Source organism: Phaseolus vulgaris, chromosome 10 (assembly GCF_000499845.2).
Source record: "Phaseolus vulgaris cultivar G19833 chromosome 10, P. vulgaris v2.0, whole genome shotgun sequence".
NCBI classification, from domain to species: Eukaryota; Viridiplantae; Streptophyta; class Magnoliopsida; order Fabales; family Fabaceae; genus Phaseolus; species Phaseolus vulgaris.
The window spans coordinates 41,476,814-41,504,663 of NC_023750.2; the positions used below are offsets into that span (position 1 = coordinate 41,476,814).

Below are 27,850 nucleotides of genomic sequence, written 5' to 3' on the forward strand. Positions count from 1 at the left end.
GCCACCAAACAAATGCTTTTGTAACATGGTGTTAATTTTACTTGACATGGATAGGAAGACGTTATAAGTAATTTGGGGGTTATTGTGGCCATAGATATCAGTAAAAATACAGCATATCCGATCAAGAAAAGCTTTTCAGCATTATCTGAAAGGATTTTCAGGAATGACTGAAATTTCAACTTTTGAAGCCAAAACTCAATAACTCCTACACCTACTGCAAACAAAGGAGACTGAAAATTTAATGCCTCATTGCATTTGTAAAAAAGGGAAAAAAATAAAAGCATAAGTCATCCATTTCACAATGAAAACTGACACTTTTCTTCTATATCTACTTTCAGTCAGTCCCTTGTACACATAGGGGTTAAATATAACTTTCCTTTTTCTGTTATCCCATTTCAGAAATTTGTTGTCCAATTGATGTGGCCCAATTGGGGCTGCTGATAGGCACCAACCTGTGCTCCAGGAGCAGCTGCAGCTACCCCAACTCCAACATTGTTGCCAATAGATGGTGGTCCTAAATGGTGAGGACTAGCCATGGCAGCTGGCTGTGGAGGAGTGTGGTACATGCCAGGGAACTGCATGTGAGAAGACTGAGCTGCAGCTGCATTGAAGGAAGCATGACCAGTGTGTGAAGGCATGTAAGCTGCATGAGGTGTTTGCCCTGGCATGTTATAGTATGGAGCAGATTGCATTCCAGGAAGATCCCTTGGATTTTGTAACCAAATTTCTGATGTCTCCGCCTGTGAATGAGGGGGGGGGGGGGGGGGGGGGGGGGAAATAAGAAATCAAAACTTAGTTTTGCAAAAGAAAGCAACAAATGATGTCATTGACGATATAATATGCAGAGATTCTAATCCTATCCTAATATTCTCTATATTCTATATCATATTAGATCAAGAGTCAATGTGGACTACATTACTTGCAACTTATACTATTGAAAAGGGCTTACATAGGAAATCGATTCTAGCAAAACAAGCTATCACAAGTTATAACTAAGCACATAATTAGGCCAAACTAAGATAGCTGCCAAGGATATTAACTAGGAAACAATATTTTAACAGTCCATTTCTAAAAAAGAGAAATGGATGGACGGTAATGTTGGGTGCTAGTTCGGATTATAAATGGTTAATTAACTTAGCTATTGCTTTTTTGTTAATGCTTCTTTTGCTGACATTCAAGCAAAATGTTCTGTACCACTACACAACCACATTACCTGAGGATTTGGAACATAAAGATTATCTTTGTACTTGACTCGAGATGAATCTTCAAGAGCTGTTGCACCCCCAACCACACCAGGAGTTATCATGGCATATCCAGCTGGACTAGCAAAGTTTCCAAACCCTGCAGGATTTCCAGCAGGCACAGGCTTGTACTGTTGAACTCCATATTTGAGGTTGTTGGCATTAAGATGGGAACCACCTCCAGGCATTAACACGTAACTGTTGCCATTGGTTGGGTGAGGGTAGGGAGGATTACTTGAATATCCAGGCATTGCCATAGGTGGTGGAACATAAACCGGGGACAGAAACTGACGATATGGCATAAGATTTGCAAAGTGTGAAACATGCATTTGTGGATACATTTGCGGCACAGGAGGTTGCTGTTGCTGTTGTTGTTGTACCATGGCAATTGTGGAAGCAGGAGTATTATTGGTTCCATGGGAGATCAAAGCCTACACTTGCCAAACAAGGTGAATTTAATAAAAATGAAAAGCACCAACAACAAAATTAAAATGCCAATTAATCTTGCATTTCAAAAAAGGAGAAAACTTTTCCATTTTATATTCCTCCACAAAAGCTAAATCAGAAATAAAGAAATACAGTTTCACAAAACAGACAATAAATAGGAAAGGTTTCAAAGAACGTCAAAAGTTCTCATTCAAAATTAAGATAGAAAAAAATGAGCCAATTGTTTTGATAAGGTTTTATTTTAAATAAACCCTCGTGTAATTATTAAACTGTCATTCAGCAAAAATGGGTAGTGAATAAAAAATAAATCTTTCCAACTGTCTAACTTTTGTCTTATGGACAGCAAATCCTGGATGCTGTTTGTGTTGCTAATTGGCGTTCCTGAACGTGTATAATTGCCAGCTGCATTTATTGGCTTTGTAGGGGAACCTTTTAATAATATATATTTTAGGTTGATGATTCTATATAGATTGTGACCGTTAGGTGGAGGATTCATTTTTGTTCAGTGACATTGTAAATGGGTTGGTACCCCTTGTACCAAGTGTGTGTGTGTGTCTATATATATAGTTGTATTTTTGTGCTGATAAAAAAAACACATTAAGATTCAACAAGTGAAACATAATGCTCACTATTGAAACATATTGGATAAATTAAACTAAAATCAAGAAATTAAAGGACTTAAATATTCTATAGGCATATAAATTTATTATACCTCCTGAGGAGATGATAAACCCTGCCCTCGTACAGTTTCATCAATTGTAGGTCTGAAATAAGGAATGTCATACCCAGTTGGAGGATCATACGCCTGTTTGGAAATTTAAAAGTGAGAATGACAAGACAACAAGGCACAAAGTACACCTGTTACTTGTACATACTATTACACAAGTAGTGAATAAATAGGGTAACTGATATGAGTATTTGTATTTGGCATAATTCTATTGGGCAATTGCTGCATAGAATCATAGGCGAAAGTTTCAAGAATCCTCACTCTGTCAACAGAAAAGAAAGACGGACATTCTTTTAAATGTAAATTCAGTCAGATGTTCAAAAGAGTAAAGCAAGTACAACAAACTTGGGAGTCACGTTATGGATTTAGCAGTCGGTTCAGTGCAAGTGAATAAAACAGACTGTTTTCTTGCAAATTAGATTATCTTTTTTCCAGATTATAAATCACTGACAACAAACAAATACGTTTCTAGTCCCTCCTAACAAACAACTATCTCAAATATAGTTGCAGACAACAGACCAAATGGCCTATAGTTATCAATTGTGTGCCAGTGTCACAATCACTCTAGTGCAGAGTGGCACCCTGCTACTGCCCCAATGACAGTAACAACATGGCTGGCCATGGCACAATAATTTATAGCCAAAAAGCCACGGTAAATAGTTGGCAGAGCAGGCACAACTGAGAGAAGGAACAGAGTTATGTTTGCCCCTGAAACCAGTGCCATTTCAAAGTTTTTGGGGAAGTTGCAAACTTGAAAAATCCCCAGCCTAATGATAAATCTGATACATTTTGTTTTACATTTTTTTCACAAGACTTTATTCTCTGCATGCTGACCCATCACTTTCCAGCAAGTTGTCTGGGTTTTCACTGAATCCGAGTACATGTCTATCTTGTCATTTGGCTCTTCATTATAAATTTATAGGCATTGTGTAATATAAATATATTTAGGGTCCAATAAGCAGCCATCCTACTATCCACTGTAACATCTTTTGGAGAAGGCCACTCCATACCACTATCCACTACTGAAAGCTACAGAACTAACTGCCACATCTAATCCATATTGGACCTGATATAACCCTTTTACAGTCACAACCAGTGCCTGAATAGTGAATATCTTTAGTTTCAATGGTGTGCAAATGCTGCACGATATATAATTATCAAAGGCAAAAGTGTCAATCAAATAATACAGGCATAATCCTAACAAGAGGTTTTGTTATGCAGCCCCTCATTGCCAGAGTCTCACTAACATTGTATATAGAACTATAGGCCATTACTAAGTTTGCATAGACCACAAGGAAAGGCTCAACAACATATGGACTATGATGGTAGAATTGAAAAGAATCACACACCGCAAAGCCTGGCATATCATGAGATTCTTGCTGCTGAGGTTCTGAAGGTGCATAGGATGGACTGCTATCACGAACCAACCCAATGTTAGCATAATTGTCCAGATTCTGAGTGTTTGAAGAGTCTTTGTTATCAGGCAATTGTTGCTCAGAAGGAGCACCAGATACAGGAGAGTCCGACCCAGAACTTCTTATGTGTTCATCCAGTAAGTCCACCTGTTTGCTCCCAGAAACATCATCAGTGGACAACTCTGGAGCAGGTACTGCCAAGCTGCCATCAAATATTAAACAACATTACAACTTGTTCACAGGAAAAGCATACTAGCTATCGTGGACTTATTAGTTGTGGGTGAAAATAACATTGAATTATACATCTGAAAATTTATTTTCTAAACCTTATTAAAATACTAGTTTACACGAAAAGCATACTAGCTATCGTGTACATAGTTGTATATGAAAATAACATTGAATATACATCTGAAAAATTATTTTCTAAACCTTATTAAAATATAACCAAAATACAAAGAAAATCCCCAAATATTAAACTCTCTTAACTTAAAATTAAAAAATACAATAAAAACAAGAATGTGAACCTTGCAGCCAATTCATCATTTGATTTTTCAGAAGGTCCTACTATGTGATACTTAGACTGAAGCCTTGAAGAATCAATTTCAGTCCCAATGGTACCAAAGGTCAGCCGGCATCGGTCAGTCTCTGGAACTTGAATATGCTGTGCTATAATCACATTTTGGTTCTCATATATATTTAGTTGGGAAAGTTTATCTTGAAGCTCTACTGCATCTGACTCTATATCTACAGAATTTTCTGCTGGAGGAGAAGCAGCAGCCTTTTTTGGGGTTCCAATTACTCCAGGATTATTACTGTTTGGCTTCTGGCTAGATTTAGGCTTCCATTCCTTATTTTGCTGGGAGACTGCATCATTCAAAACTCATCAAATTTCTAGGAAAGAATAAAAATAGAATATAATAAAAAAGGAAACCTACAAAAATCATCTCAGTCAATTAATGTGGGTAAGGAAATGGATAGTTCAATCATAAACACTTCAATAAAAAAAATGCAAAGAAAAAATGGGTACATTAATGATACATTTAACAAGCAAGTTTCTCGGAAACAGGTAAGAAAAAGCATAAACAAAAATGCACAATACGTTCTCCCACTCAATTGTTTTGGATTGCTTTATTTACCCTACCGTAAGACCCAAAGCATAGTCCAACATTCTACTCTTGAAAATTTAGATTAAAAACATAATTGGTAGAGCCATTTCAAAGAACTACCTCTTTGATGTCCCACGAGTTGTTGATGTGGTCTACCATTATACTGGTTGTTCACAGATGGTCTGCTAACTGGCACACCAGATAATGAAGGTTCAGTTACTTTAGTTTGACTAAATTGTTCAGTCTTCAAGACAGCACCAACTGGTTGAAAAGAATCTGCAGATGTACCATCTTTTCCAGCAACATAAGAGCTGCTAGGAGCAAATGATTGTTTTACTTTGTTGTCTGAAGGCTGTCTCCGAACACCAACAACCCCAACTTCACGCCTAATGGCTCCAACAACACTTGATGATCTAGAATCAGGAGAGGGCACATGAACTGGATCTGTTGAAGAGGAATACACCCCAACAGCAGAACTGCTTGATGCCACTGAAGCAGGATTTTGATGGATGTGGTTAGGCTTAATTGGTTGCACCCGTTCTGCTGCATTTGAAATCATGCTTTGCTTATCCTTATCCTTATCCTCAGAAGCAATTTTTCTGTCAACGATATTTGGAACAGCATCTTTCGGGTATCTAGCAAATGAATCAGAAGGACCATTTAGTGCCTGGGATGAATTCCTAGAGCCAGATGATCTATGACTGGTGGAAGCTGATGAACTGCAACAATGATGAAAACGTGTATATATATATAAAATTCAATTATCTGACAACAATGTGAATAAACCAAAATAGTGATCCCTGACAAATATGAATTTCAAAATTATAAAAGAAAATGTCTTTCAAATCTGACTTGCATTTGTTCAAATTAAAATGTCAATTGCTAGCATCACTGGACTTTCATTCCTAGTGTTGCCTATTACAGAGAAAATTCCTTATGCTATTTGATCCACATACAGAGAGGAAATACTCCATTTTCTGTTTTACGGAGCAAACAGATCAACAAATTTTTTTGATGCAGTATATAACAAAATAACTGCTTTCAAACTTTTTAAAGTCCTTTTGTAAGACATGTGTTAAGGCACACCTTTAACCTTTAACAACCTTGGATCAATATACAATAATAGATTTTGATTTACATAATATCTTATGAAGATGAGTTTACTATTTCTCCTCATTAGAATCCTTTCTCGCCCCTTCTGTTAACTTCTGTTAAATGTAAACTGTTAACTTTGTATCTGTGTCTGCATACTTTGTATTAGTTTGCATGCATCTGACCTTGGGTTTGCATAATTCATGTCACATGTATCAGTTAAGTAATCTTCTATTAAAATTGTTTTCACAGTTCAGGTATCTTTTGTTACCTCTCACACAGAAGAAAAAAACTCTCAGCAATAGAACATAATCCAAATTTGTTTGAGGGGCTAGAGAGCAAGAGGTTATGCATATATCGACAACTACTGAAACGGGATATGCAAAGTGCTCCAATCACTCCTCCAAAATCAATAAAAACTAAAATTGAGAGCACGTACCCCTTTTCAGATAAGTTTACATTTAGCTCCTCACTGGCAGATGCTAAGTGCTGCTGTGAAAGAGGCTTTACTTCTTTATATATATAATTTACCCTGTTGTCTCTAACAACACGGAACTCTCTGCTGATGCCTGGATAGTAAGAATGAACTTAAAGATCAATGCAGATAGTAATGCTAACAACAACCAGACAAGAAAAGACCAGTGACTTGAGTTACATTAAACATATACAAAAACAAGTGATCCCTTTCACTATTTGAACCCACATGCAAATGAAGGTTTGAAAACGAAAACCATAAATTATTCATCAGGAGTAAATACATAGATAGATATATCATATATGGCTAAAATACCAATCAATTAAAAGACATCACACTTTTAATAAAACAGACATATTACCTGGTAAAGTATTCCGAGAATAGTTTGCTCTACGAACATTGCGTTCAGAAGGGGTGTGAAATTTCACTCCTTGACCACTATTATTCTCTGATGGCCTTCGTGAGTCAGCTGAACCATTGTTCCCAACATTCTGAGGCTGTAAAATAACAGATACATTCAATAAAATTACAGATTAGAAAATCACTACTCTTTAACATGTAACTAGGATTTAATTTAATAAGTCATCCAAAAAGAATATAAGTGGTACCTCCTTCTTTCGGTCTCTCCTTCTCTTCACCTCATGAAATGGATCTGAATCATAAAACCACAGTGAACATTAGGAGATTTTTTCTGTTATCTTTTCTTTCAATTTGATACTTAATATGGGGCATAGTCAAACTCCAATTAGAGCTGAACAGCAAAATGTCATAAGAAAACACCTATCAATTGCAAAATCACATACATGGTTTGAAACAATATAATCTAGAAACATCCTAATTTAGACAGCCTAATTGCAATGCTCATCAATAGGCACTCACATTCATGCAGAAACTATTTACTATTTAAGCACATCAATGAAATACATTATATTTAAGATATTTAGATGAAATAAATTCCAGGACTTCGCAAATTTAAAACTAACCCTAGAAAATGATATAATGGAAAGACAGAATGACCACTATTTTTAAATGGTTTTTTGAATCCTATGTCACAGTTAGCAGAAGTTAAAAACATCTTCAGCACATAATAATTGTCCTACATTCCCTTTGTTATTGAAGTCAATAATTTTTTACTAATGATCAGCCCAAACATTGTGATAGTGCCACAAACTCTAAACCACCAGTTTCAGCAGGCAGCCTAAATAAACAAAACATAACCAAAAAGATATGAACAAATGTAATCATGTAACAATTTCAGACGCAACATTAGTGTTTTCATAGATTTCCACAACATCAAAGATCATTGCAATTTCAAACATCGAAATAATGCCGCAACAACAACAAAAAAAATACACAATCAAAGAAGGCTCCACGGCTTTCACCAAAGCTCAACCTTGTCTACTACAAAAAGGCCAAAAAAATCATCCTAAACTCTTATCATTCTCGTTCTTATAAATGCAAATTAAATACCAAAATTCAACCCACACATGAATTACACAAACACCCCAGCGCCAAAAATGAGAGGGTAAATATGAGAGCCAAAACCAAAACCCCATCAATCAAAAACCAAACAAATATAAAGCAACACAATTAAAAAAACTCGAAAGAGGGAAGCAAGACTGAAGAACAAAAAGGTAAACATGGCCCCACCAAGGCACCCACAAACCTTGGTTGAGCAATTTCTGAGTGGTTTCGTTAGGATCCATGTTGGTTTCCTTGAGGGCAACATAGATATCAGCATCAGAATGATTCCCCACGATTTCCTTGATGGATTGAATGGTTTTGCGCACTCTCGCAGAGAGCAAATGGGTACCAGTGGCACTCTCCGTTCTGGAACCAGGGACCATTGCACCCTAAACCCAACAGGGACCCTACCCAGAAGATAAAACACAACCACAACGGCGAAAAAACAAAACTTGAGGCTAACACTGGGAAGAACAAAAGATGGGTAGGGTTTTGTTCTTCTCAATAGGGACAGAGAGAGAAAGAGAGAAAGAGAGACGAAGAACAGGGAGAAAAGGAAGCGGCTTGGAGCGACAGAGTGAGGGTTTTGAAAACGTTTGACAATGACTTCAGTTTTGAGGGAAAAAATTTATACACTTAAATCCCACATTGCTTCACTTTGTGTTGTGTTGTGCCCTAGTGCCTCTTCGCCACTAAACTACGATTATGCCCTTTGCTTAAACAAAAAATTGCAAATCATGTTGAAAGGATTCACCAATAATGTCAAAACCAACACGTGGTTATTCATCATTATGGATTATCCATTTCATTTTGTCACTGTAAATTAAATTTTATTTTATAAAAAATCAAAAATAACTAACCAAATTAATTTCTAAAATTATGAGTATTACTTTTTTATAACAAAATCATAAAATGTCATCTTAAATCAGGAAACTATAAAATATTAATAAATAAGGACTGTATTTAATTATTTTATATGTTAAAATATCTTTTTATAATTTATCAACTAATTTGTTAAGTAACTTAATTTGTTTTCAATCACTCCCTTATTATGTTTTATATAGAAAAAAATAATCACAAAATACTTTTTCTTGTTTTAAAAATTGCATTATTCCCTTTTGTTATTGTATTTTATTAAAATGTTGTTTTCACAAAGATGCTTGTATTTTATTATGTGTATTGCATGAGACAAATTTATTTTATATAATTAAGATTTATAATAAATAAATATTTTGAAATAAATTATATGGTGGGCTAAAATTCTTCATAAATCAATATTTCTTAAATATATAAATCATATTTTAAATTTAGAATATCTAATTTAAGTTTCGAAGAGGTTTATTTCATTGCGGGCCTGGAAGACAAGAAATGTTGGGCTTAAGAGTAGTAGGGCTTCAAGCCCATGGACTTTATTGCAACTTGAACAGTGTGTTACCACACCGACTTAGAATTTGTAATCAACTTTGATTTTTGGTTTGGTTTGGTTTTTTCAGTGTTAAGACATAGGGTGTTTCTACGCCGCTGTCTCCACCCTCACCTTGAGTTTCAGCAGAGACTACTGATCTATCTCTCTACCTCCCTTTGTTACGAAGTAAGCTTTTCAATTCATTATTTTTTATATCATGTTTTTGTGATTCAATCATACCTTGTTTCAAGCCCTTGTCTAATGCTTTCTCAGGTTTCATGTTCTTAATTTCTCAATGCCAATTTCTGTCAAGATTTCTTCTTTTTGAATTTTTCATTGACTTTAGCCTTATGGGTAGAATGTATTTGTCTTCAAATTATCTGTTTTACCTTTTCGGTTCTTTGTGTTATGATCCTTGTTTGTGCGTTCTTGATATCTATGCTTTTCTGAACTTTTATTCCTTGTGCTGATTTTTTTTTTTTATGATTGTTTTTAGCAATTTGTTCTGAAGACTAAAATTCATATTTGTGTCTTTATTTTACCTAATCATTTCATGATGAGTTTTCAATTCTTACAAGTTGTTTACAAATAACTCATTTTCTTTTTGTTTACTTGTAATTTTCCAATTGAAAGTTTTCCTTTAATCATTTTGCTTACACATGCTTGTTTGAACAGGGGAATACTATCTTCAATTCATCAGTATGTTTAGTTCATCAGGCATGGCAGATGGATCTGGTATGTTCAAGGTTCATCAAACAATTGGCAGTGTTTTGTGTTGCAAGTGTGGAATTCCAATGCAGCCAAATGCTGCTAATATGTGTGTGAAGTGTTTGAGCTCGGAAGTTGACATTACTGAAGGATTACTGAAGCGGTTAGTGCTGGTGCATTGCCCTGAGTGTGAGAGTTACTTGCAGCCACCAAGAAGTTGGGTCAAGTTACAGCTAGAATCAAAGGAGCTGCTGACATTTTGCTTGAAGAAATTGCAGAAAAATTTTAATTCGAGTAAAGTGAGGTTGGTACATGCCGAGTTTATTTGGACTGAACCCCATTCCAGGAGGGTAAAAGTGAAGGTCAAGGTTCAGAAGGAGGTTATCAATGGAGCAATTCTTGAACAGGCTTATACTGTGGAGTATGTTCAACAAGAGCATATGTGTGAATCCTGTTCTAGGGTCCAGGCTAATCCTGACCAGTGGGTTGCTGCTGTGCAACTTAGACAACATGTTTCTCATAGGCGTACTTTCTTTTATCTAGAGCAGCTAATTCTGAAGCATGGTGCTGCTGCCAGTGCTATAAGAATCAAGCAGATGGAACAAGGTATTGACTTCTTCTTCTCCAATCGAAGTCATGGAGTTAAATTTGTGGAGTTTGTAGGGAAAGTTGCTCCTGCAAGGAGCCGCAGTGATAAGCAGCTAGTTTCCCATGATCCAAAGAGTAATAACTACAACTACAAATATACATTTTCTGTTGAACTCAGCCCCATTTGCCGTGAGGATTTAATCTGTCTGCCTCCAAAAGTTGCTGTTAGTTTGGGAAATATTGGTCCTATTGTGATTTGCACTAAGGTTACCAACAGCATTGCTCTGCTTGATCCATTTACCTTGAGGCACTGTTTCTTAGATGCTGATCAATACTGGAGAACATCCTTCAAGTCATTACTTACTAGCAGACAGTTAGTGGAATATATAGTGTTGGATATGGAGTTTATTTCATCTGAGGTTACTATTGGTGGCACAAAATATCGCTTAGCAGAGGCTCAAGTTGCTCGTGTGTCAGATTTTGGCAAGAACGACACAATATTTAACATCAAGACTCATCTGGGCCATCTTTTAAATCCTGGTGATAATGCTCTTGGTTATGATCTGTATGGAGCTAATAGTAATGACATGGAGCTGGACAAGTACAAAGGGCACATTCCTGAAGCAATTTTAATAAAGAAGAGTTATGAAGAGAAGCGCCAAAAGAAACGGGGGAAGCCTCGATCATGGAAGCTGAAATCACTTGAAATGGAGGTTGATGATAGGAAACTTGATCAAGACAAAATGCTCTCAGAATATGAACAATTCTTGAAAGATTTGGAAGAAAACCCTGATATGAGGTTCAACATATCACTGTACCGAAACAAGGAGTACCAGCCATCAGAGATGGCATCGGTGACTGATGGTGATGAGCTACCTTCTGTTCCACTGGATGAATTACTGGCTGATCTTGATCTGAGTGGAGGTGAAGATGAAGATGAAGAAGATGACATGACAGAATGAACGAAAGCTTCTTCTATCTTGATATAGTACTTTGTGGAATCTTTTTGGTTTTGTTCTTGTAGTGTATTTGTTTTTCCTTCTCCCATTTATGTTTTGTTAATTTGCAATCCCTGATGGTTTGTTTATTGAAAGAATGATAACATGGTAATTTTGCAGGCAGTAGTAACAATACTTACAAATAGCTTGTGTTAACATTCTTTTACTATTTTGGGTGTTGAATCACTTCATCTGTTCTCCAACCTTTGTTTTTTGGGTGTAGTTGTCAGACAAGGGACACAACACAAGCGATGTTATCATGTTTTATTTTTTCAAACCAGCTTGTCTGAAATGTCTTGTTTCTTTTATGTATGTTTTCCAGGATTTTAAAGATAAGAAGAATTTCTCTAAGTTACGAGTGACATTGTCCCTTTTTATCATTCTTCTTTTAAATTGCTTTAGTCAAAAGTATTATTCAAAAGGGGTCTTCCCCTGCGTATTTGGGGTAAATTGGCCTAATTTATTTTTGATGGCTTTTGTCTGTCTAATGGAAGCTTCAGTTATCAATTCAATTTTTTGTATGTATCATGTTGTAAGTAATCTGATTTTTAAAAAAATTGAACTAATTAAAATTATTAAGTTTAGATACTTTGATTTCATAAACAACTCAATAGCTTAATTCTTAGTCTCCGTTAGGTATATTAAACTTAAATGTTTCTGAAATTAATAACTTTTAAAATAATTATTTATTGGAGCTTTATCTGCATTTCTTGACGTTAAGACTGTTTTAGTTGTTGAATTTTATGGAATTATATATGTTTTGGAAGAAGTTCAAAAGTTATAACTTACTAATATCTAGCTGAAATGTGAGTCTGTCTTGGTTTGTGTTGCATAATCGATGAAATGCGTGTGTGCTAATAAATTGACTAATTTATTATTTATTCATAGAGAATCTTTTCATTGGTATAATAAGTTTTCATTTAGTCTATTCTTATAATTCTTTATTAATAGATATAATCTACCTATGTATTATTTTTGTTAACATATGAATTTTGGTCTAGTCCTCCCATATTTTTGTAATTTTTTTTTAATAATTCTTTTTTCATGTGATGACAAATGATTGTTGTTACTTGAAGTAATGATATCTAATATGAAATAATTTACTTATTAAAAAAGAGCATAAAACATTTTTCTAAAAAATAAATAGAATAAACAAACTTATTAGACAAACAGAAATCTGCTTATTTTATTGAAATAAATATTTAAGAAAAACATAAATAAATTCACCCAATATATTAAAAGAATAACAAGATTCTTCGTATCTAATAGGCAGTATATATAGTGAACTAATTTGCATTCTCAAACATGTAAAGGGAGAGAAACAATCTATGGTTTGTTTGGGGTGGCATGCATAATAAGTTCTTCTACATCAAGAAACTTGGTCCAATCCAACTATGACAATAAAGAGAATGAACTCATCTTGATTATTCTTTTCAAGATTGAAACTTAGTTAATCACCTTATCAAGCTTCCTAAATTCCTGTTATTAAGTCATAATAATGTGATTTGGCACTTAAAACATTCATGGCAGAAGGAAACAGCAATTGTCTTGGACATGCTCCACTTTATAAACTTGTGTTGGCCCTTAACTTTACATTTCTAAGCTTCAGAAACCATGTCCTTCTGTTACCATGTACTTGGTACCAACTTTCCAGTGATTCGTTTTGTGCAGAGTTTTCGATCTACAGCATTGTATTTGCAGCTTTAAACATTTTTGACAGAACCAAACTTGTTATCTCACTTGGAATAGTTCAAAATTCATACAAGATGGAAACATTTGACTGACATTGGCAGGAACAAGTTTTAACTAAGACTAAAATATCACTATCACAGTTTAATATTTCCCAACATCTGCATTTCTCAACAGCTAAAGTGAACTACAAAGTTGAAAGTTGCCGTTACATGGCCTGGAAAGGTAACTGGATCTATAATGCACAACACTGTTGTAAAGCTTTCAAGCTGTACTGTGTTAGCCTGCTGAAGCAGTTGTCTGTGTAAAGGCCTTTCTATAGTCACAGTCACAAGTATTGTTCTTGTATCCTAGCACGGTTCTCTTCCCACCACAATCTCGCATGCATTTCTCCAAACCTTTCTCGGCTGTGTAAAAGAATGAAGAAAGAATTGTTTTAATTGAATGAATGTGATTATTCATGACAAAATCAAACTTAATGACTACACAATTCAATCGTCAAGACTTTAAGAGTCAGACATCCAAAGGGATCATTCAAAAACTTAGTCCATGCATGATCATCCAAAGGGATCATTCAAAAACAGTCACGCATGATCATTGTAAACCTTTTACACTGTCAAACAATTAAAAGCCATTTTTAGTATGACTTCTAAGATAGTTATTCTAAAAGTGAACAAACTTATCATACATAATAATTTGTAATGGGAAGACGTTGGAAAAACATTGCATGGACTATTTATTCAACAAAAATGTCAAAAGTAAGGTGCATTAGCAAAATTTCAGCTTTTCAAACAATACAACTTGTTTAGATAGCAACAAAGTATAAAAAAGCAGTTCCTTTAAAGTAATTTGTTTTCCACACTAATGATTTCTGCTTACCTGAACCGGACACGCCTGAGCTCTCTGGTTCCACCTGGCAGTGCTCTGATAGTGATGTAGACTCCTGGTTCATCCTGTTCAACCCATTCAGTTTCCATATCACTGGCATTGCTGATTGAAAACTCGCCTGAGTGATCTTCTCCAGATGAACTAGTCCTTGCAGAACCATCAAGGGATGATTTTTCAGTCTTTGGTGCAGTAATGTTGGAAAGATTAGGTGTTGATGCCAGACCACTTGTCTCATAGCAAGGGTGAGGATGCATTTGGTGGTGATCCATTGAATCTGATGAGGAGTAGCCCATTCCCATTGGGTGGTGAAAATGGCGGGGTGCTCGCTCTTTGCTGAGTGGAGGAGTGACAGGACTGTCCCTAGCAGATTCAATCTTTGAGCTCTGAAAGAGAAAAACCATGTAAATGCCAACCAAAGTAAGCAAATTCTTTAAATCAGAAGATTCTAAATGAGCTTATTATGTAAATACAAAAGATAACAACCTGCTCCCTTAGTTAACTAATAGGTTACACATTAAGTGGGAAGTCTTTCCTTACACAATTCTTCCTCATTCAAGAACCAGGTTCTTAACTCAAATATCTTAATATCAGACCTCAAATAAGAGTTTGAAGGAATTTATGATTGATTTTTAAGGATAACATGTAAGCTGAATGAGTTCCTTGGTTTAAGATTTAACCATGCAATCCTTAACAAATACAAATTACAGAGAAGTTGTATGCTCACCTCATCTTCGGATCTAGGTGGGGTTGGAAGAGGAACTGCTTGCTGATTGAACCTCTGAACATTGTACAACTCCATGACCTTGTCATAATTCTCTGCCCACCACCTCTGAGCTTGCCATTTATTAAACATTTCACGACTGACAAAAAATATTAAATAATTAATTAGTACAATTACCAAAGGGCTTAGAGAAAGAAATGTCACATCCCACACTAGTATATTTCCCCTGGTTGAATATTTCTCAAGTTGAATTATTGACAGACACTAATATTAACAGGGAACTATAATTGCTACTTTCAGACTAGATGATTGATATTCAAGGACAGACAAAAAAACTTGCAGGTTATAGTAGTGTAGAAACATCTTAAAATGTCTACAAGAGCCCTCACTCCCACCCCAAATGAACAGCTTCTTGTACTCCATTAGGGGTACAGAAATCATTTACCAGTATAAGATGAACCTGTAGATGTTTTACCCATAATTATAAATCCAACATTTTCTTCAGGTAGTTACCATTAAGAAAATAAAAAAGTAGGTGAATTTTAGAAGAGAAGCCTATATTCTCATGAAAGAGAGATGAGCCAGAGGTTAGGAGTCTAATGACATAATCCAAAGAACACTTACCCCAACGAAAAAGGACATTTTATTGTCTCAGGTAAACTAATGAAACTGATCAGTATCAATTAAACTATTCATGATTGACTAGACCCTTCTAACATCCCTTCTAATTGTTGTATTTGATTTCTTTATGTTTTATTCGGAACAGGAAAGGGCGACAAATTTCCTTGTATTTCATAAAATGAATATTACTCTAGGAGTGGCAGAAAACCAAGCCTGGCCTTTTTCTTTGCACAAATTCCTTTCTTTTCTTTTCTTTTTTCTTTTTCCTTTTTCTTTTTGTGGGCTGAGAAGAGGGAGGGAGGGAGGGAGAGCATTTGAATGATCAGGCTAGAAGATAAAAGTCCTTTTAGCTTTTGTCCCGGCCTACCATATCACACCAGCCAAGCATGAGTTACTGACAATGGAACAAAGCTGAGGTCCTCCAAAGAGGCACAATAGAAACAAAATAGATCCTGCCAATCTAGAATCTGGACAGCCTTTGAAAGCATGTGATCACTCCCAAACAAACATGTACTTAGCTTGCCAGATCAAAGAACAAGGAAGAGTTTAAACTACAACAAAGGACAAAGTCACATTGGCTAAAAAGCAAGTAACCTCTACCACATGACAAAGGCATGTGCTTGCACTCCCCCAAATGTGCAATCTCCAAACACACACAAGATGGGTAGAAGTACTAGTACCTGAACCGTATCCTTTTGAGATCATTTCCTCCCTGAGGCAATGAAACAAAAGTAATAAGCACACCAGGCTCCACTTGTGCAATCCACTCCTTAGGCTCATCCTCTTCCATGAACACCACTGACTCAGTGCGTCCACTCACTGAAGCTGGTGTTCCTTCCCCACTGGAAAGCCCTTTCACCCTACCACCTTCTGTCTCCTTCCCCCACATCCTTGGGGTTGAATTGGAGCTCCCAGTTCTGCGGTAGGCCCAGTTGAACCTAGCTGAATCTGACCCCATATCTGAGTCTGCATACTTCCTATTCCTGTTACCATTGGAAGATCCTGAACAAGGTCGGCAGCTCTTATATGCCCCAGAAGCTTTCACTGCCATGTCCTTGATCTGAAAAAACAAAACCACCCCTTTGTCACCATAGTTCCCACTTAAGCAAAAACAAGTCAACCAAATCATTCAAACAGATAAATAAAATTGAATCCTTTTAGTTAGTTCTCTTGTATTACTATTAGGCTATTAGCAACCAAGTATGAAGAAATACATAATTGAAGAGGTGGGGTTCTTTCTTAGTGTTTTAAAATTTGGTAATGAGATAAATCAAGTGTACAAGGAAAATGGTCAATTTACCTGTGCAGTGAGAGCCTTGATGGCTTGCTTGGTGCTGGGTGTGTGAACAGCTTCTTCCTCTTCTTCTTGGCGAAGAGATCCATTATTTAGTTGCTTGGTACACGCTATGCAAGTCAACATTTCTCAATGTCAAGATAACCAAGTTGAAGTGACACTACCAAGTACCAACCCAAGCTATTAATTAGAAGAAAGGATGACACTTTGCTGCAATCAAACAAATTGAAGATCTGGGGTCAGCTGATCCACTCCCAAAACTGAAAAAACAAAAGCTCCATTGAATGTGCTTCTCTTTGAACAATCAGCAACCAAGTAAAGCAGAGAAAGTGAGAGAATGAAGAACCAAAATCACAACAGTTCAACTCTCAACAGAGAGAGAGAATGAGGGAGCTAGAAATTGAAGGTTTGCAATAGAGAAGAAAGGGACATGTTTCAAGGCGATTTATGAGATCAAGAGTCATTTAAAATCATTTCTTTTTTCATTTTTCTAATACCAAAGTTAGAGTGAATTTGATTCTCTCTCTGTCTCCGAGTCAGAGGAGAGACCAACATAAGACACACAACACACGCATCAAAAACAAAGAGTGCAAGTTAAGAGAATGAATACCCACCACCCTTGTTACCTTTTCAGAGTCTCTGAAGGGCCATTGAGATTTGAGCTCCCTAAGTATGTAGCTCTACAACGTGTGAGACAGTGAGGTTTGGCTTAGACACTTATGTGTCTCTCTATGTATGATATAACGTGTGAAAGTGCACATATATATAGAGAGAGATCATAAAAAGTGTGTGTGCATGCACCACCTTCTTCTCTCCGATGAGAAAAAGGTGAAAATGGGAGTGTTGTGCTGTGTTGTGTTGCGGCGTGAAGTTCCCAGTTTGTGTGTGTGCTTTGTCTAGTTTACCTTAAAGTGGGGACATTGTGCAAATGCATTCTAGCCACTTTAACATTAATTTTTGCCCCCACGTAATAAAAATCGCATATTTATGCCATTATTCTCTACAAAAAGTTGTCTCTGTTTTTTTTTTTTTTTTACTTTTGTAAAAAGATTCAGATTATTTTTTCATAATGAGTTGCATCATGTTGTGTAACAACAAAACAGCAGTATCAAGCATCATAATTATCTGTCATTTTAATTTCTGATTATAAATAACTAACTGCATGTTTTTTTATGTATGTTGGTTACTGATTCTTGTTTTGTTTTATGGATTTAATATTTTTCACAACTTTTATTTTAATATAAAATTACAAGACTCACATTTTAATCATTTTTATTTATTTGTATAACTTAAAAATAATATAATTACTATATTCCAATATTATTTTAGTGTCATCATGATCAAATAAAAAAAATATTATAATTAAATTTAAAGTTGCTACACAAGGAGGGAAGACAAATAAAATAAAAAATGAGTTAATTGAAAAAGTGAAAAGAATGAGAATCTCTCTAAAGTGAGTGTGGAGATTTATAATATAAAAAAATTGTTTATATTAAATTAAAAATTAGGAAATTAGGGTTTAATTTATCATGTGTCCAAGTTGGATGCTATTTGCACCTATCATAAGTTCTTTTTTGCATTTTACCATACTATATAGTTCCGATTATGTTTCTTCTTTTTTCTTTTTTTTTTCTATCGAAGGGTTTATATGTCAAACAAATATTTATTTTTTTAAATTCTAAAAAATATTTTTTAGAATTACTTTTCTCCTTTCAGAAAAAAAAATCATAATAAAATTCCTTTGTTTCAATAATATAGTTTTGTAACACACACATTCAACTATGTACAATTTTGTAACACATTCAACTATGTTTCGAAATTATATTTCCAAAACGGAAGAAACTCTATTTAGAAAAACATTTCTAATGGGAGTTTTTTTATTGAAATTTTTATCAATAAAATATTATTGTAATATAACTTTAATAAACCTGAGTTATTTAGAGTTGAAAATAAAGTTGTTTGTATACATTGATTAAATGTCACATTATTTTTTATTTAATTTAAGCAAATATCTTCTCCAATAATTTTTTTTATAATAAATTACAAAAATTGCATTTAAATATTTTATCAGATTTATTTATTTATCTAACAAATTGTCCTAATATTTCCTACAATCAAATCTCCTTTATACAAAAAGTGATGGTTAAATGTTAATCCAATTTAAATCATCTTCAAATGCTACAATGGAAAAAAAAATACTTTAACATAATATTTGTTTGGATTAAACTGACAAAGAGAAAAACAATGGGATGAGGAAAGAAAAGAACTAGTTTTCAATTTTTAATTTTACACTTATTCTTTTTTAAAAAAAACTAGTTTTTACATTTTATTTTGTGAAATTAAATATTTATTATGTAAATATCGAAATAAGTCAACATGAAATTTATATAAGAAATTACGATATCAACTTTAACATAAAACCTTAAAAAATATGTTTGTAAGTAGGATTTTTTTTATATTGTTTAACTTTTTAATTTCTAATTGATATCATACTTTTAAATTATTCTTAAAATTTTGACCAAAATTTGATTTTGTAACTTGAATAAAAAAAGTTGGAGAGAATATATCAATTTCAATTAGTCCTAATTATAAATTGAAATATATAACTTTGAAAGTTTCAAAAAGAATTTTAGAATCGAGAAGGTGATTTGAAAAGAATAAAACCTAACTTTTCTTAAAACAAAGTGTAAATCAAACATGCAATTTCTAGAATGGAAATTAGTATAAAAAAAACTAGTTTAAGAAGCTTTTATGAAAAAACAACATTTTCCTAATTTTATATCACTTTTATCTTCCTCCTTGCTCTTTTCTTTTTCTTCTGAATTTCACCCTTATGAACAGTGTAAAGTAAATGAGAAAGAATAGCTTATAATAGTGTTACTTGAATATGAGATTAGTTTGCCTATGGTGTGAGTGACATATGACAGAGTGGAAGATTATCTTATTATCAAAGACACCAACAGCTGAGTGCATGAGTATTTTCTTTTGCCTTGAAATGATGAGATAGTGTGAACCAACAATTCAACAAGAAGTACTCTTAGGTTTGGATGATTGTGTTATGAAGGGAACAAAGTTGCCACTACAATTCTCAAACATTTCTCCTACTCCTTTAGACAGATCATGTTTCACCAGTTCCCACCACTCTATACCATCACATTCTCAAACATTTCAATTCTCCCACCACTTTCATCACCTTTTATTGTAATGTCAATTACAATAATTAATCAATTACTAATCTTCCTCTTTCAAATGTGTTTCATATCAACTTTGGTTAGCACTCTCCCGTTTTATTATAATAAAGAAAAAAAAGTACATAGGTTTAGTGTTTAGGATTTAGAAGTGATGAAATTCACAGGAATTGAGAGTTAATGAGCATAAGTAGAATAAGAGACATGGCAACCACTTTTTAGGACACTAATGTGGTGAAGGCTGGGGGAGAAGATCTATGGAAGCTGAAACAACAGCTTGATCTTAAGTTATTTTTTATTTAAATTTACTCTTTTTTATGTTTTTTTTTATCATGGTAAATGTTGGAACTACTAAAAATGAAGGTTATTCAGTAAGGTTATGCAAGATACCTGCACAACTATATTTGTGATATTGTTTTTGTTCTTTGAAATGAAGAATCATTGGATGCTGATATATGAAGAGAAGTAAAGATCAAGGAAAGAACCTGTAACATAATATATATAGAGAACCATGCTCAATCACATATCTTGTTATGGAGGGGTATTGTCAGTTTATCGATCGTATGCTTTTGATGCTAGAATTTTATGTTTCATGCGAGTGATTTTTTTTGAAATAATTATTATGATATGTTTTATTGATTTTTGTTTTTTTTTATGAAAATATATAACTTATTTTTTATAATAGGACTCTGTATTCTTAAAATAACTCTTATTTATTATTTTTGTTGATAAAAAAATAAAACTCTTGTTATTCTCAAATACTTTATTTTATCTAATTTAATATACTTCATTTAAGTTTAATGGCCATTTTACTTACTTTTTCTTTCTTTTTAACTATAAGCTTATTAGTATACTAATAGGTAAAGGAGATTTTTATTCCTAATCCGTGACCATTTCAATCTTACTATTGTCTAAGGAATTAGCTACCACCAATTAAGTAATCCCTTTAATATAATAATGATGATTAATTTTAAATTGTTTCAAAATCGTAATTAACAATCATTTTAGACATATAAGGGAATTAGTATTGGTAAAATTCCGTGAAAAATAGTATAAATAGAATATTGAAGTTTAGTTTCAGAATCTCATTATCATAATAAAAAAATTATTTTTAACTAATTACCACCGGTTTAGATTTATAAATTTCATGATTTGAATGTTATTAGAAAATCAGTTTATATGTGCCAGAGTTGCACTCGTGCACATCTTCCATCTTCTGTTCCTCTAATCAAAAGCCATATCAAATTATTTAATTACTTTTCACATTCTTTTTTCTTTTCATCAAATTTTCAGTTTATGTTTTACTCCTCCTCTCTTCGTATGAGTTTAAATTACACATTATTTCGAATCTATATAATGCAATTTAGGAGCAAACTTTATTTTTTTAAAACGAATAAAACATTAAGTTCTATCATATATATGCAGCGATAACAAATATGATATTATAAAAAAAAATATTATAGGAGTATTATAATGGTAAAAAATTGCATTTTATAAATAAATAAAAATATCTTCGAAAAGAAAGATCCTATTATAATTAAGGAATCGAGTTTTATAAAAAATATTAACTATCTACAAAGTAACTAAAAAATAATTTTCCTTTCACCAGGTTGGATTAAAATTAACACTGATGAAGTTGGTAAGAGATATTCTGGTCTTGCTACTTGTGAAGGTATTTTTCATGGGAGTATGGGGAAATTTATTGGAGCTTTCTCTGAGTTTTTTGAAGTTCAGACTGTTTTCGTTGCTGAGTTTTATGGAGTTATACATGATATGGAGGAAGCTCAAAAGATGGGGCTTATTAATCTAGCTTAAATGTGATTATGCTTTGGTTTGTGTTGCATTTACTGCTAGGACTAATGTTCCTTGGATGCTTCGTAATCGATGGAATACTTGTCTTAATTAATGTAGAAAAATCAGGTATAGGGTTACTTATATTTTTCGGGAAAAAGGAAATGTGTGTGTTGATAAGTTGACTAATTTAAGATTTATTCATAGAGAAATTTTTCATTAGTATAATAGGCTATCATCTAGTCTCTTCTTATAATTTTTTATGAAAAGATATAGTCTACCTATGTATCGGGTTTTTTAACATATGAGTTTTGGTTCAGTCCTCCTATATTTTTGTATTTTTTTTCTTTTTTCTTTTTTTTAATAATATTTTTTCATGAGATGGAAAATGATTATTGTTACTTGAGGTGTCACCATAGCTAAGATTTCAAGTTGCATAGTGATGTTTAACATGAAAGCTGGTATAAAAAAAGTAAAAAATATTTTTTTTAAAAAAAAACACAAAAAGCACATTACAGTGAATGGAAGGTAATAAGAAGATTTGAGAAGAAACATCATAATTTTATTTGACAGGAAGGAGACAGAAAGAAGGAAATGCTCTGATTACGAATTTATGTGATTACAGTGTTTGCATAAATAGGAATAACAAACATATCAGAATCAAGATCCAATTGATGCATGACAACCCCACCAAATTGTTTGAATTTGAAGCATTTGTTAATATAATTGTTTTAATTTGGAGTATTTATTTATCTTAAGAACTGCATTTTAACTTTTAATTTTATAAAATCTATTTTACTAATCTATATATTATAAAATACTTTTATATGTAGTTGATGTAAAATTTTCTAACACACTCAGTGAGTCGTAACTTGTGTTGTGCGTGAGACTATATAATTACAAGTGGTTTGATAACGGTGAATGATACGATAGGTCAACAAACTCTCGTTAAAATAGATTTGGAAGGACTTTCATATCATCTAAATTTTAAGTCTAATTCAACCTTATAAAATGAAATTTTCATTCACTTATTTGATGTACAACTTTTAATAATATTTATATAATTATTTTTTTATTATAATTTATAATTTTTGTATCAGTGATTTCAGTGACCTACGTATGAATATGATTTTTGTTTATTGAGGGAGGGTTGAGTCAAAGCAGAATAAGTGGTACTGTGTCTGCCACAGTTTTGTCCATTTGTATGACAGTCCAAACATCGTCAAATTCAAAGATGCCAAAAACTTCCTTTTCTAAATTTTTCTTCATCCAATTTTGTTTCATGTCACTGTTTTCACTCAATTCTAGTTTCCACAAATTTGGTAAACCTGTTCTCCCATTCAATGCCCGTATAAGTAAGGATTAAGGAACACAAAATAGTAACAAATAACAAATAAAATAAAATAAAAAAGAGTTACATATTGTGAGATTGCTAAAGGCAACTACTCCTACTTATTTAATTTTCTCATTCTTAAAATATCAACACTTTATAGATATCAAATATGATAAGCCCTCTATGCATAAAATCATAAAATGGTAGATTTTGTTTACACACATCTTAATTTATTTTTTTTATTCTTTTTTATAGATTTCGATAACGAATGACATAATAGGTTAAATTATAATTATTGTAATTTTAAATAATTTTTATGTTATATTAAAAATATAAATTTAAGTTTAATTTATTTTTATACAATTAATTTAATGTGAACTCGACATAAATAATGTAAATTAATATTTTTAATAAATATGAGATTTTTAATACTATATGAGATTTGTTTCACTTATTTTTTAACATATACGATCTTCAATATCTATTCATGAAATCTTGAAAAACTAAAGTCTCGTTTTTAAATTTTGTATGTTTGAAAGTTGAAAATCACATTTTTTATATTTGTGTTTGTTGACTTGGACAAGCAAGTAGCAGTAACGAGAATTATTTTTTATTCATTCATGTCATTTTAATATTCGACCTTCAAATTTTATAATCCATTAACAATGTGTATTTTTATATTTCAGTAAAAAAAATTATGAAATAAAAACTAATTTAAAAATAATAATTACTATAATAATTATTAAACTAGAGAGTATTTTAAAAATTAAATAAATTTTTAATTTTTAAACTAGTTTCTATTATTGTTAAATAGTTTTTAAATTAGTTTCTTTTAGTGTTTATTAAAATTATATTTAAATCATTTTAACTACTAACTTGTTTTACCAATATTAGTTAAGGAAAATATTTCCACTATAATTGTTCCAGTTCTCAAAATTGCATACAAGATGGATGATCTAATACAACAACTAAATTTTATTTTATATATTTTTTTTAAATTCTGTTATGTATTGAGAGGTGTTTAATATAACTTGCGTATGTTAAAAGTAACCTGAATCATTTACCAGAGAAAGCATGGAAAAGAAATTGATACTTGTTTTCCTTTTTATGATTTGTATATATTTTTGTTTTCACACAGAAAAAAGAGATGAATATATAATAATGCTTCAGTTTGTAGCTTATTTTGGTGTCAAAACTGTGTAATTTCGTTCTCTCAGACACGACAACATGCGTGTGCATGCATTTTACCAAAAAAAGACAATGATCGAAGTCTACATTAGTAGCTACCAAACAAATTTGATAAAAAATGTATGTTTCAAAACGTAATATATATGGAACACAAAATTTATTTTAATATAAATACATGTTATAAAATTATACGTTTTTTTATTTAAACAGATACATTTGAATATCTGGGTATTTTTCATTGATCTTTATGATTTATATAAAGCCATAAAGTGGTACTATAATAAATAGTAATTGTTGGGTTAGTTTTTCTTTATTGAAAACCCACCATCTTTTGACACTTTTATTGTCATGTCAAAGACAATGTTTGTTAGATGAAAAAGGTGATGGGTGATCCAACTCTACTTTGCATCCTAAATCACAAGCAACTAAAGGTAAAACCAAAACCTAACATTCTTTTTTAAGAAAAGAACAATCAACCATTACCACTAGACAAAATTTGTGTCTGCTCTACTAAAATCTAGGGTTCATTCCTTCAAATCAAACAATGCCACCATGCTATGCATTAAAGTATTAAGGCAAAATTTGATTGTTTTTTCTCTTGTGTTCTTGTCATCAAGAAGGGAGGAATAAAGTGAAACTCTTTTTGTTTCTTTCCATATGCAACGTTACACTAGAGATACCAACTCTAGATTCCATATTTGAAAATCTTTAATCAAGAAATCTTACCCCTTAAGGAATTCTAATAGACTTTGATCTTTTCCTAAAATATAAAACAAAGTTAAATATATCTTTCGTTCCTATATCATAACATAATATTATTTTTTCACTACAAGAAAATTATGAAATAGAAACCAATTTTAGAGACAAAAAATCATTAGTTGTTATAGTAACTAAATTAGAGGCCATTTTAAAAACGAAAAAAAAATGGTTTTTAAATTAGTTTATATTATTTTTAAATAGTTTTTAAATTACTATCTAAATAGCTACCAAAGTTTTAACTACCAATTATTTAGATTCTAAATTTTGTAACAAAAATCTTGATTGTTAATTAGATACCAATTTAGAAACCATTTAACAATAATAGAAACTAATTTACAAACCAAAGGTTGTTTTAGTCTCTAAAGTGGTTTCTAATTTAGTTACTATAGTAACTAATTATTTTTGTCTCTAAAATTGGTTTCTATTTCATGATTTTCTTGTAGTGTTTGTCGCTATAATTATTCTTTGTCTCTAAAATTGGTTTCTATTTTATAATTTTCTTGTAGTGTTTGTCTCTAGTCTATTTAAACCTCATGGGTATTTGTAATAAAAAAGTTATTGAAATAAGACGTTATCAGTGTTTCTTTTCTAAGTACAAACGATTTTTTAGAGTAAACTGTATTATAATATTATACATTTACGTCAATTACAAGTCAACATGAAATATTTTAACGTTGTAGTCCACACTGAAAATTTGTTTATCACGTAAAAAAACTCACAAAAACACTCTTTTTAATAGTTTTCTTATTACAAGTATCTAAAGGATCAAAAATTTGAACTAAAGACAAGAAACAATTTCACGTGAAAGTCTAAAAACGAAAAACATATCTAACCTTATAAAAGACGACGTGTATATAGAGTGATAAAGAATGTTAACTTGATGTAAAAGAGAAATTAAGTAGAATTTGATGTAAAGTCGAATGGGTTGTATAGTGATGGGTTTGTCATTAAAAACTTGCAAACTTAAGTTTGACCTATTTAGGAGCATATTAGGAAGCATATGGGTAAAATGAAAGCATGGAATAGTAATTAATATGTGTGTTGCTATGATGAATGAAAGTTTGAAAGAGTAGAAGTGTAGCCCTAGCTTGGTAGGTGACGTATAGAAGGGTTAAAGGTGACGGTGGATTGATTAATTGAATGAATGAATGAATGGAGGAGATGAAGAGAGTGAGGTCCACCAAATTCCGTGGAGGAGACATTATCATATGAGTGATTTGAATGGCATTAATAGAATGGAGAATGGAGTAAATGTTGATGAATGGTGATGATATGAGTGGACCATCACTCACATGCTTGCAAAGAAAAAGAGAGGAAGTGATTGGTTTTTGTACTATGTTTCAAGAATTTAGAGCATGTACACTTGGATCAGAGGCCAAAACAATTATGCTACTTTGGGTGTTTCAATCATTCTATCTGCCATCAAACCCCACAACCAATGCTCAATTCCACATTATTAACTCGTTTTAGCTTCATCACTCTTTTTAGCTTATGTTTATGTGGAGAATCAAAACCAAAGGAGGATAACTGAAACTACAAAAGGGAAAAAAAAGTTGTATAATTCAAATGGGTTTCAATGTAAAAGTTTAATACATGTATCACAATTTACAACTACTCACACATTGTATTCAATCGAGTTAGACCCTTCAACATTTTCTGATCTTTATTAAGAAAATAATGTTCTAATTATTTTATTGTATGAAAAAATTGTGTAAAAATTTATCTGCAAGATTTCGCTGAAAATGCTTTTCTTGCGTATTCTGATAAACCATTGTTTATATATAGATGTAGGAAGATTTCTTTGGGAAGTAAGAAGTTCTCACTCATGATATAGAAAAATCATTAAATAGAAATTAATTTTAAAAAATAAAAATAATTAATTGCTATATTGACTAATTTAGAGACCATTAGAGACTACAAATTTTGTTGGTTTCAAATTAGTTTCAATTATTGTTAAATAGTTTCTATCTAATTAGTTACCAAGGTTTTTCTACCAAATTTAGAATCCAAATAATTGGTAGTTAAAACTTTGGTAGTTAATTAGATACCAATTTAAAAATTATTTATCAATAATAGAAATTAATTTAGAATCCAAATTTCTTTTTAGTCTCTAGAATAGTATATAATTTAGTCAATATAGCAACTAATTATTTTTAGTTTCTAAAATTAGTTTCAATTTCATAATTGTCTAGTAATGATGACTATCGGATCATCCATAAATATATAATTTCATGCACATTAACAATAAATATTATTTTAGATATCTTATTTTTTACTTTTTAAAATTAGTTTTTATTTAATAATTTTATTGTAGTATAATCATATAAAAATTAGAGATGATTTGTGTAAAGATTGAAGTCATGTATAAACCAAAATGAATTATTTTTAAATAGAAAAATTGGAAAGTAAATTTTTATACAATTATAAAATATAAATGAGTAATTAAATTTAAATAAAAATCTTTTGATCTTTTTCTTATGTTTTATCCACTTCCAAAAGAAACAGCACGGTTGGAGAAAAAGGGAGAAAAATAGTGAAAGAAAACAAAAAGTGCATAAAGTTAAAAGAAAAAAGAAAAAGAAATATGGTACTTTATTTTATAATAAAAAGATTCCTATTTATTATTTGTGTGAATATCTTTCATAAAAGTGGTAAACATGAAAAATTAAGAAAATTCAGTCTTTTTATTACGTATATATATCATCCCTTTTT

At 32.1% G+C, this 27,850-nt stretch overlaps 3 protein-coding genes across 8 annotated transcripts; 1 reads left to right on the forward strand and 2 right to left on the reverse strand.

Moving 5' to 3' along the window:
- Window positions 1-227: 227 nt before the first annotated feature.
- On the reverse strand, window positions 228-8,634 carry LOC137819735 (uncharacterized). Of its 3 annotated transcripts, none has more exons than XM_068623688.1 (10): window positions 8,170-8,634; window positions 7,112-7,155; window positions 6,865-7,000; window positions 6,468-6,597; window positions 5,057-5,655; window positions 4,355-4,694; window positions 3,765-4,032; window positions 2,401-2,493; window positions 1,214-1,672; window positions 228-740 (listed from the first exon to the last, which is right to left on the reverse strand). In XM_068623688.1, the coding sequence occupies exons 1-10, from the start codon at window positions 8,348-8,350 to the stop codon at window positions 396-398; spliced, it is 2,595 nt and encodes an 864-aa protein (XP_068479789.1). In that variant the 5' UTR covers window positions 8,351-8,634; the 3' UTR covers window positions 228-395. The 3 variants fall into 3 exon arrangements, with proteins under 3 accessions (XP_068479789.1, XP_068479790.1, XP_068479792.1); XM_068623689.1 differs by having other exon boundaries at window positions 5,057-5,571; window positions 8,170-8,608; XM_068623691.1 differs by lacking the exon at window positions 2,401-2,493 and having other exon boundaries at window positions 8,170-8,608.
- A 706-nt stretch (window positions 8,635-9,340) lies between these two features.
- On the forward strand, window positions 9,341-11,822 carry LOC137819736 (uncharacterized). The gene is made up of 2 exons (XM_068623692.1): window positions 9,341-9,558; window positions 10,048-11,822. Exon 2 carries the CDS (start codon window positions 10,074-10,076, stop codon window positions 11,628-11,630), a length of 1,557 nt encoding a protein of 518 aa, XP_068479793.1. The 5' UTR covers window positions 9,341-9,558; window positions 10,048-10,073; the 3' UTR covers window positions 11,631-11,822.
- A 1,554-nt stretch (window positions 11,823-13,376) lies between these two features.
- LOC137819737 (protein Brevis radix-like 2) lies at window positions 13,377-17,798 on the reverse strand. Of its 4 annotated transcripts, none has more exons than XM_068623693.1 (6): window positions 17,506-17,798; window positions 16,886-17,139; window positions 16,266-16,645; window positions 14,968-15,103; window positions 14,235-14,626; window positions 13,377-13,762 (listed from the first exon to the last, which is right to left on the reverse strand). In XM_068623693.1, exons 2-6 carry the CDS (start codon window positions 17,003-17,005, stop codon window positions 13,684-13,686), a joined length of 1,107 nt encoding a protein of 368 aa, XP_068479794.1. In that variant the 5' UTR covers window positions 17,006-17,139; window positions 17,506-17,798; the 3' UTR covers window positions 13,377-13,683. The 4 variants fall into 4 exon arrangements, with proteins under 4 accessions (XP_068479794.1, XP_068479795.1, XP_068479797.1 ...); XM_068623694.1 differs by having other exon boundaries at window positions 16,886-17,089; window positions 17,506-17,796; XM_068623696.1 differs by having other exon boundaries at window positions 16,886-17,089; window positions 17,494-17,789.
- Window positions 17,799-27,850: the final 10,052 nt, after the last annotated feature.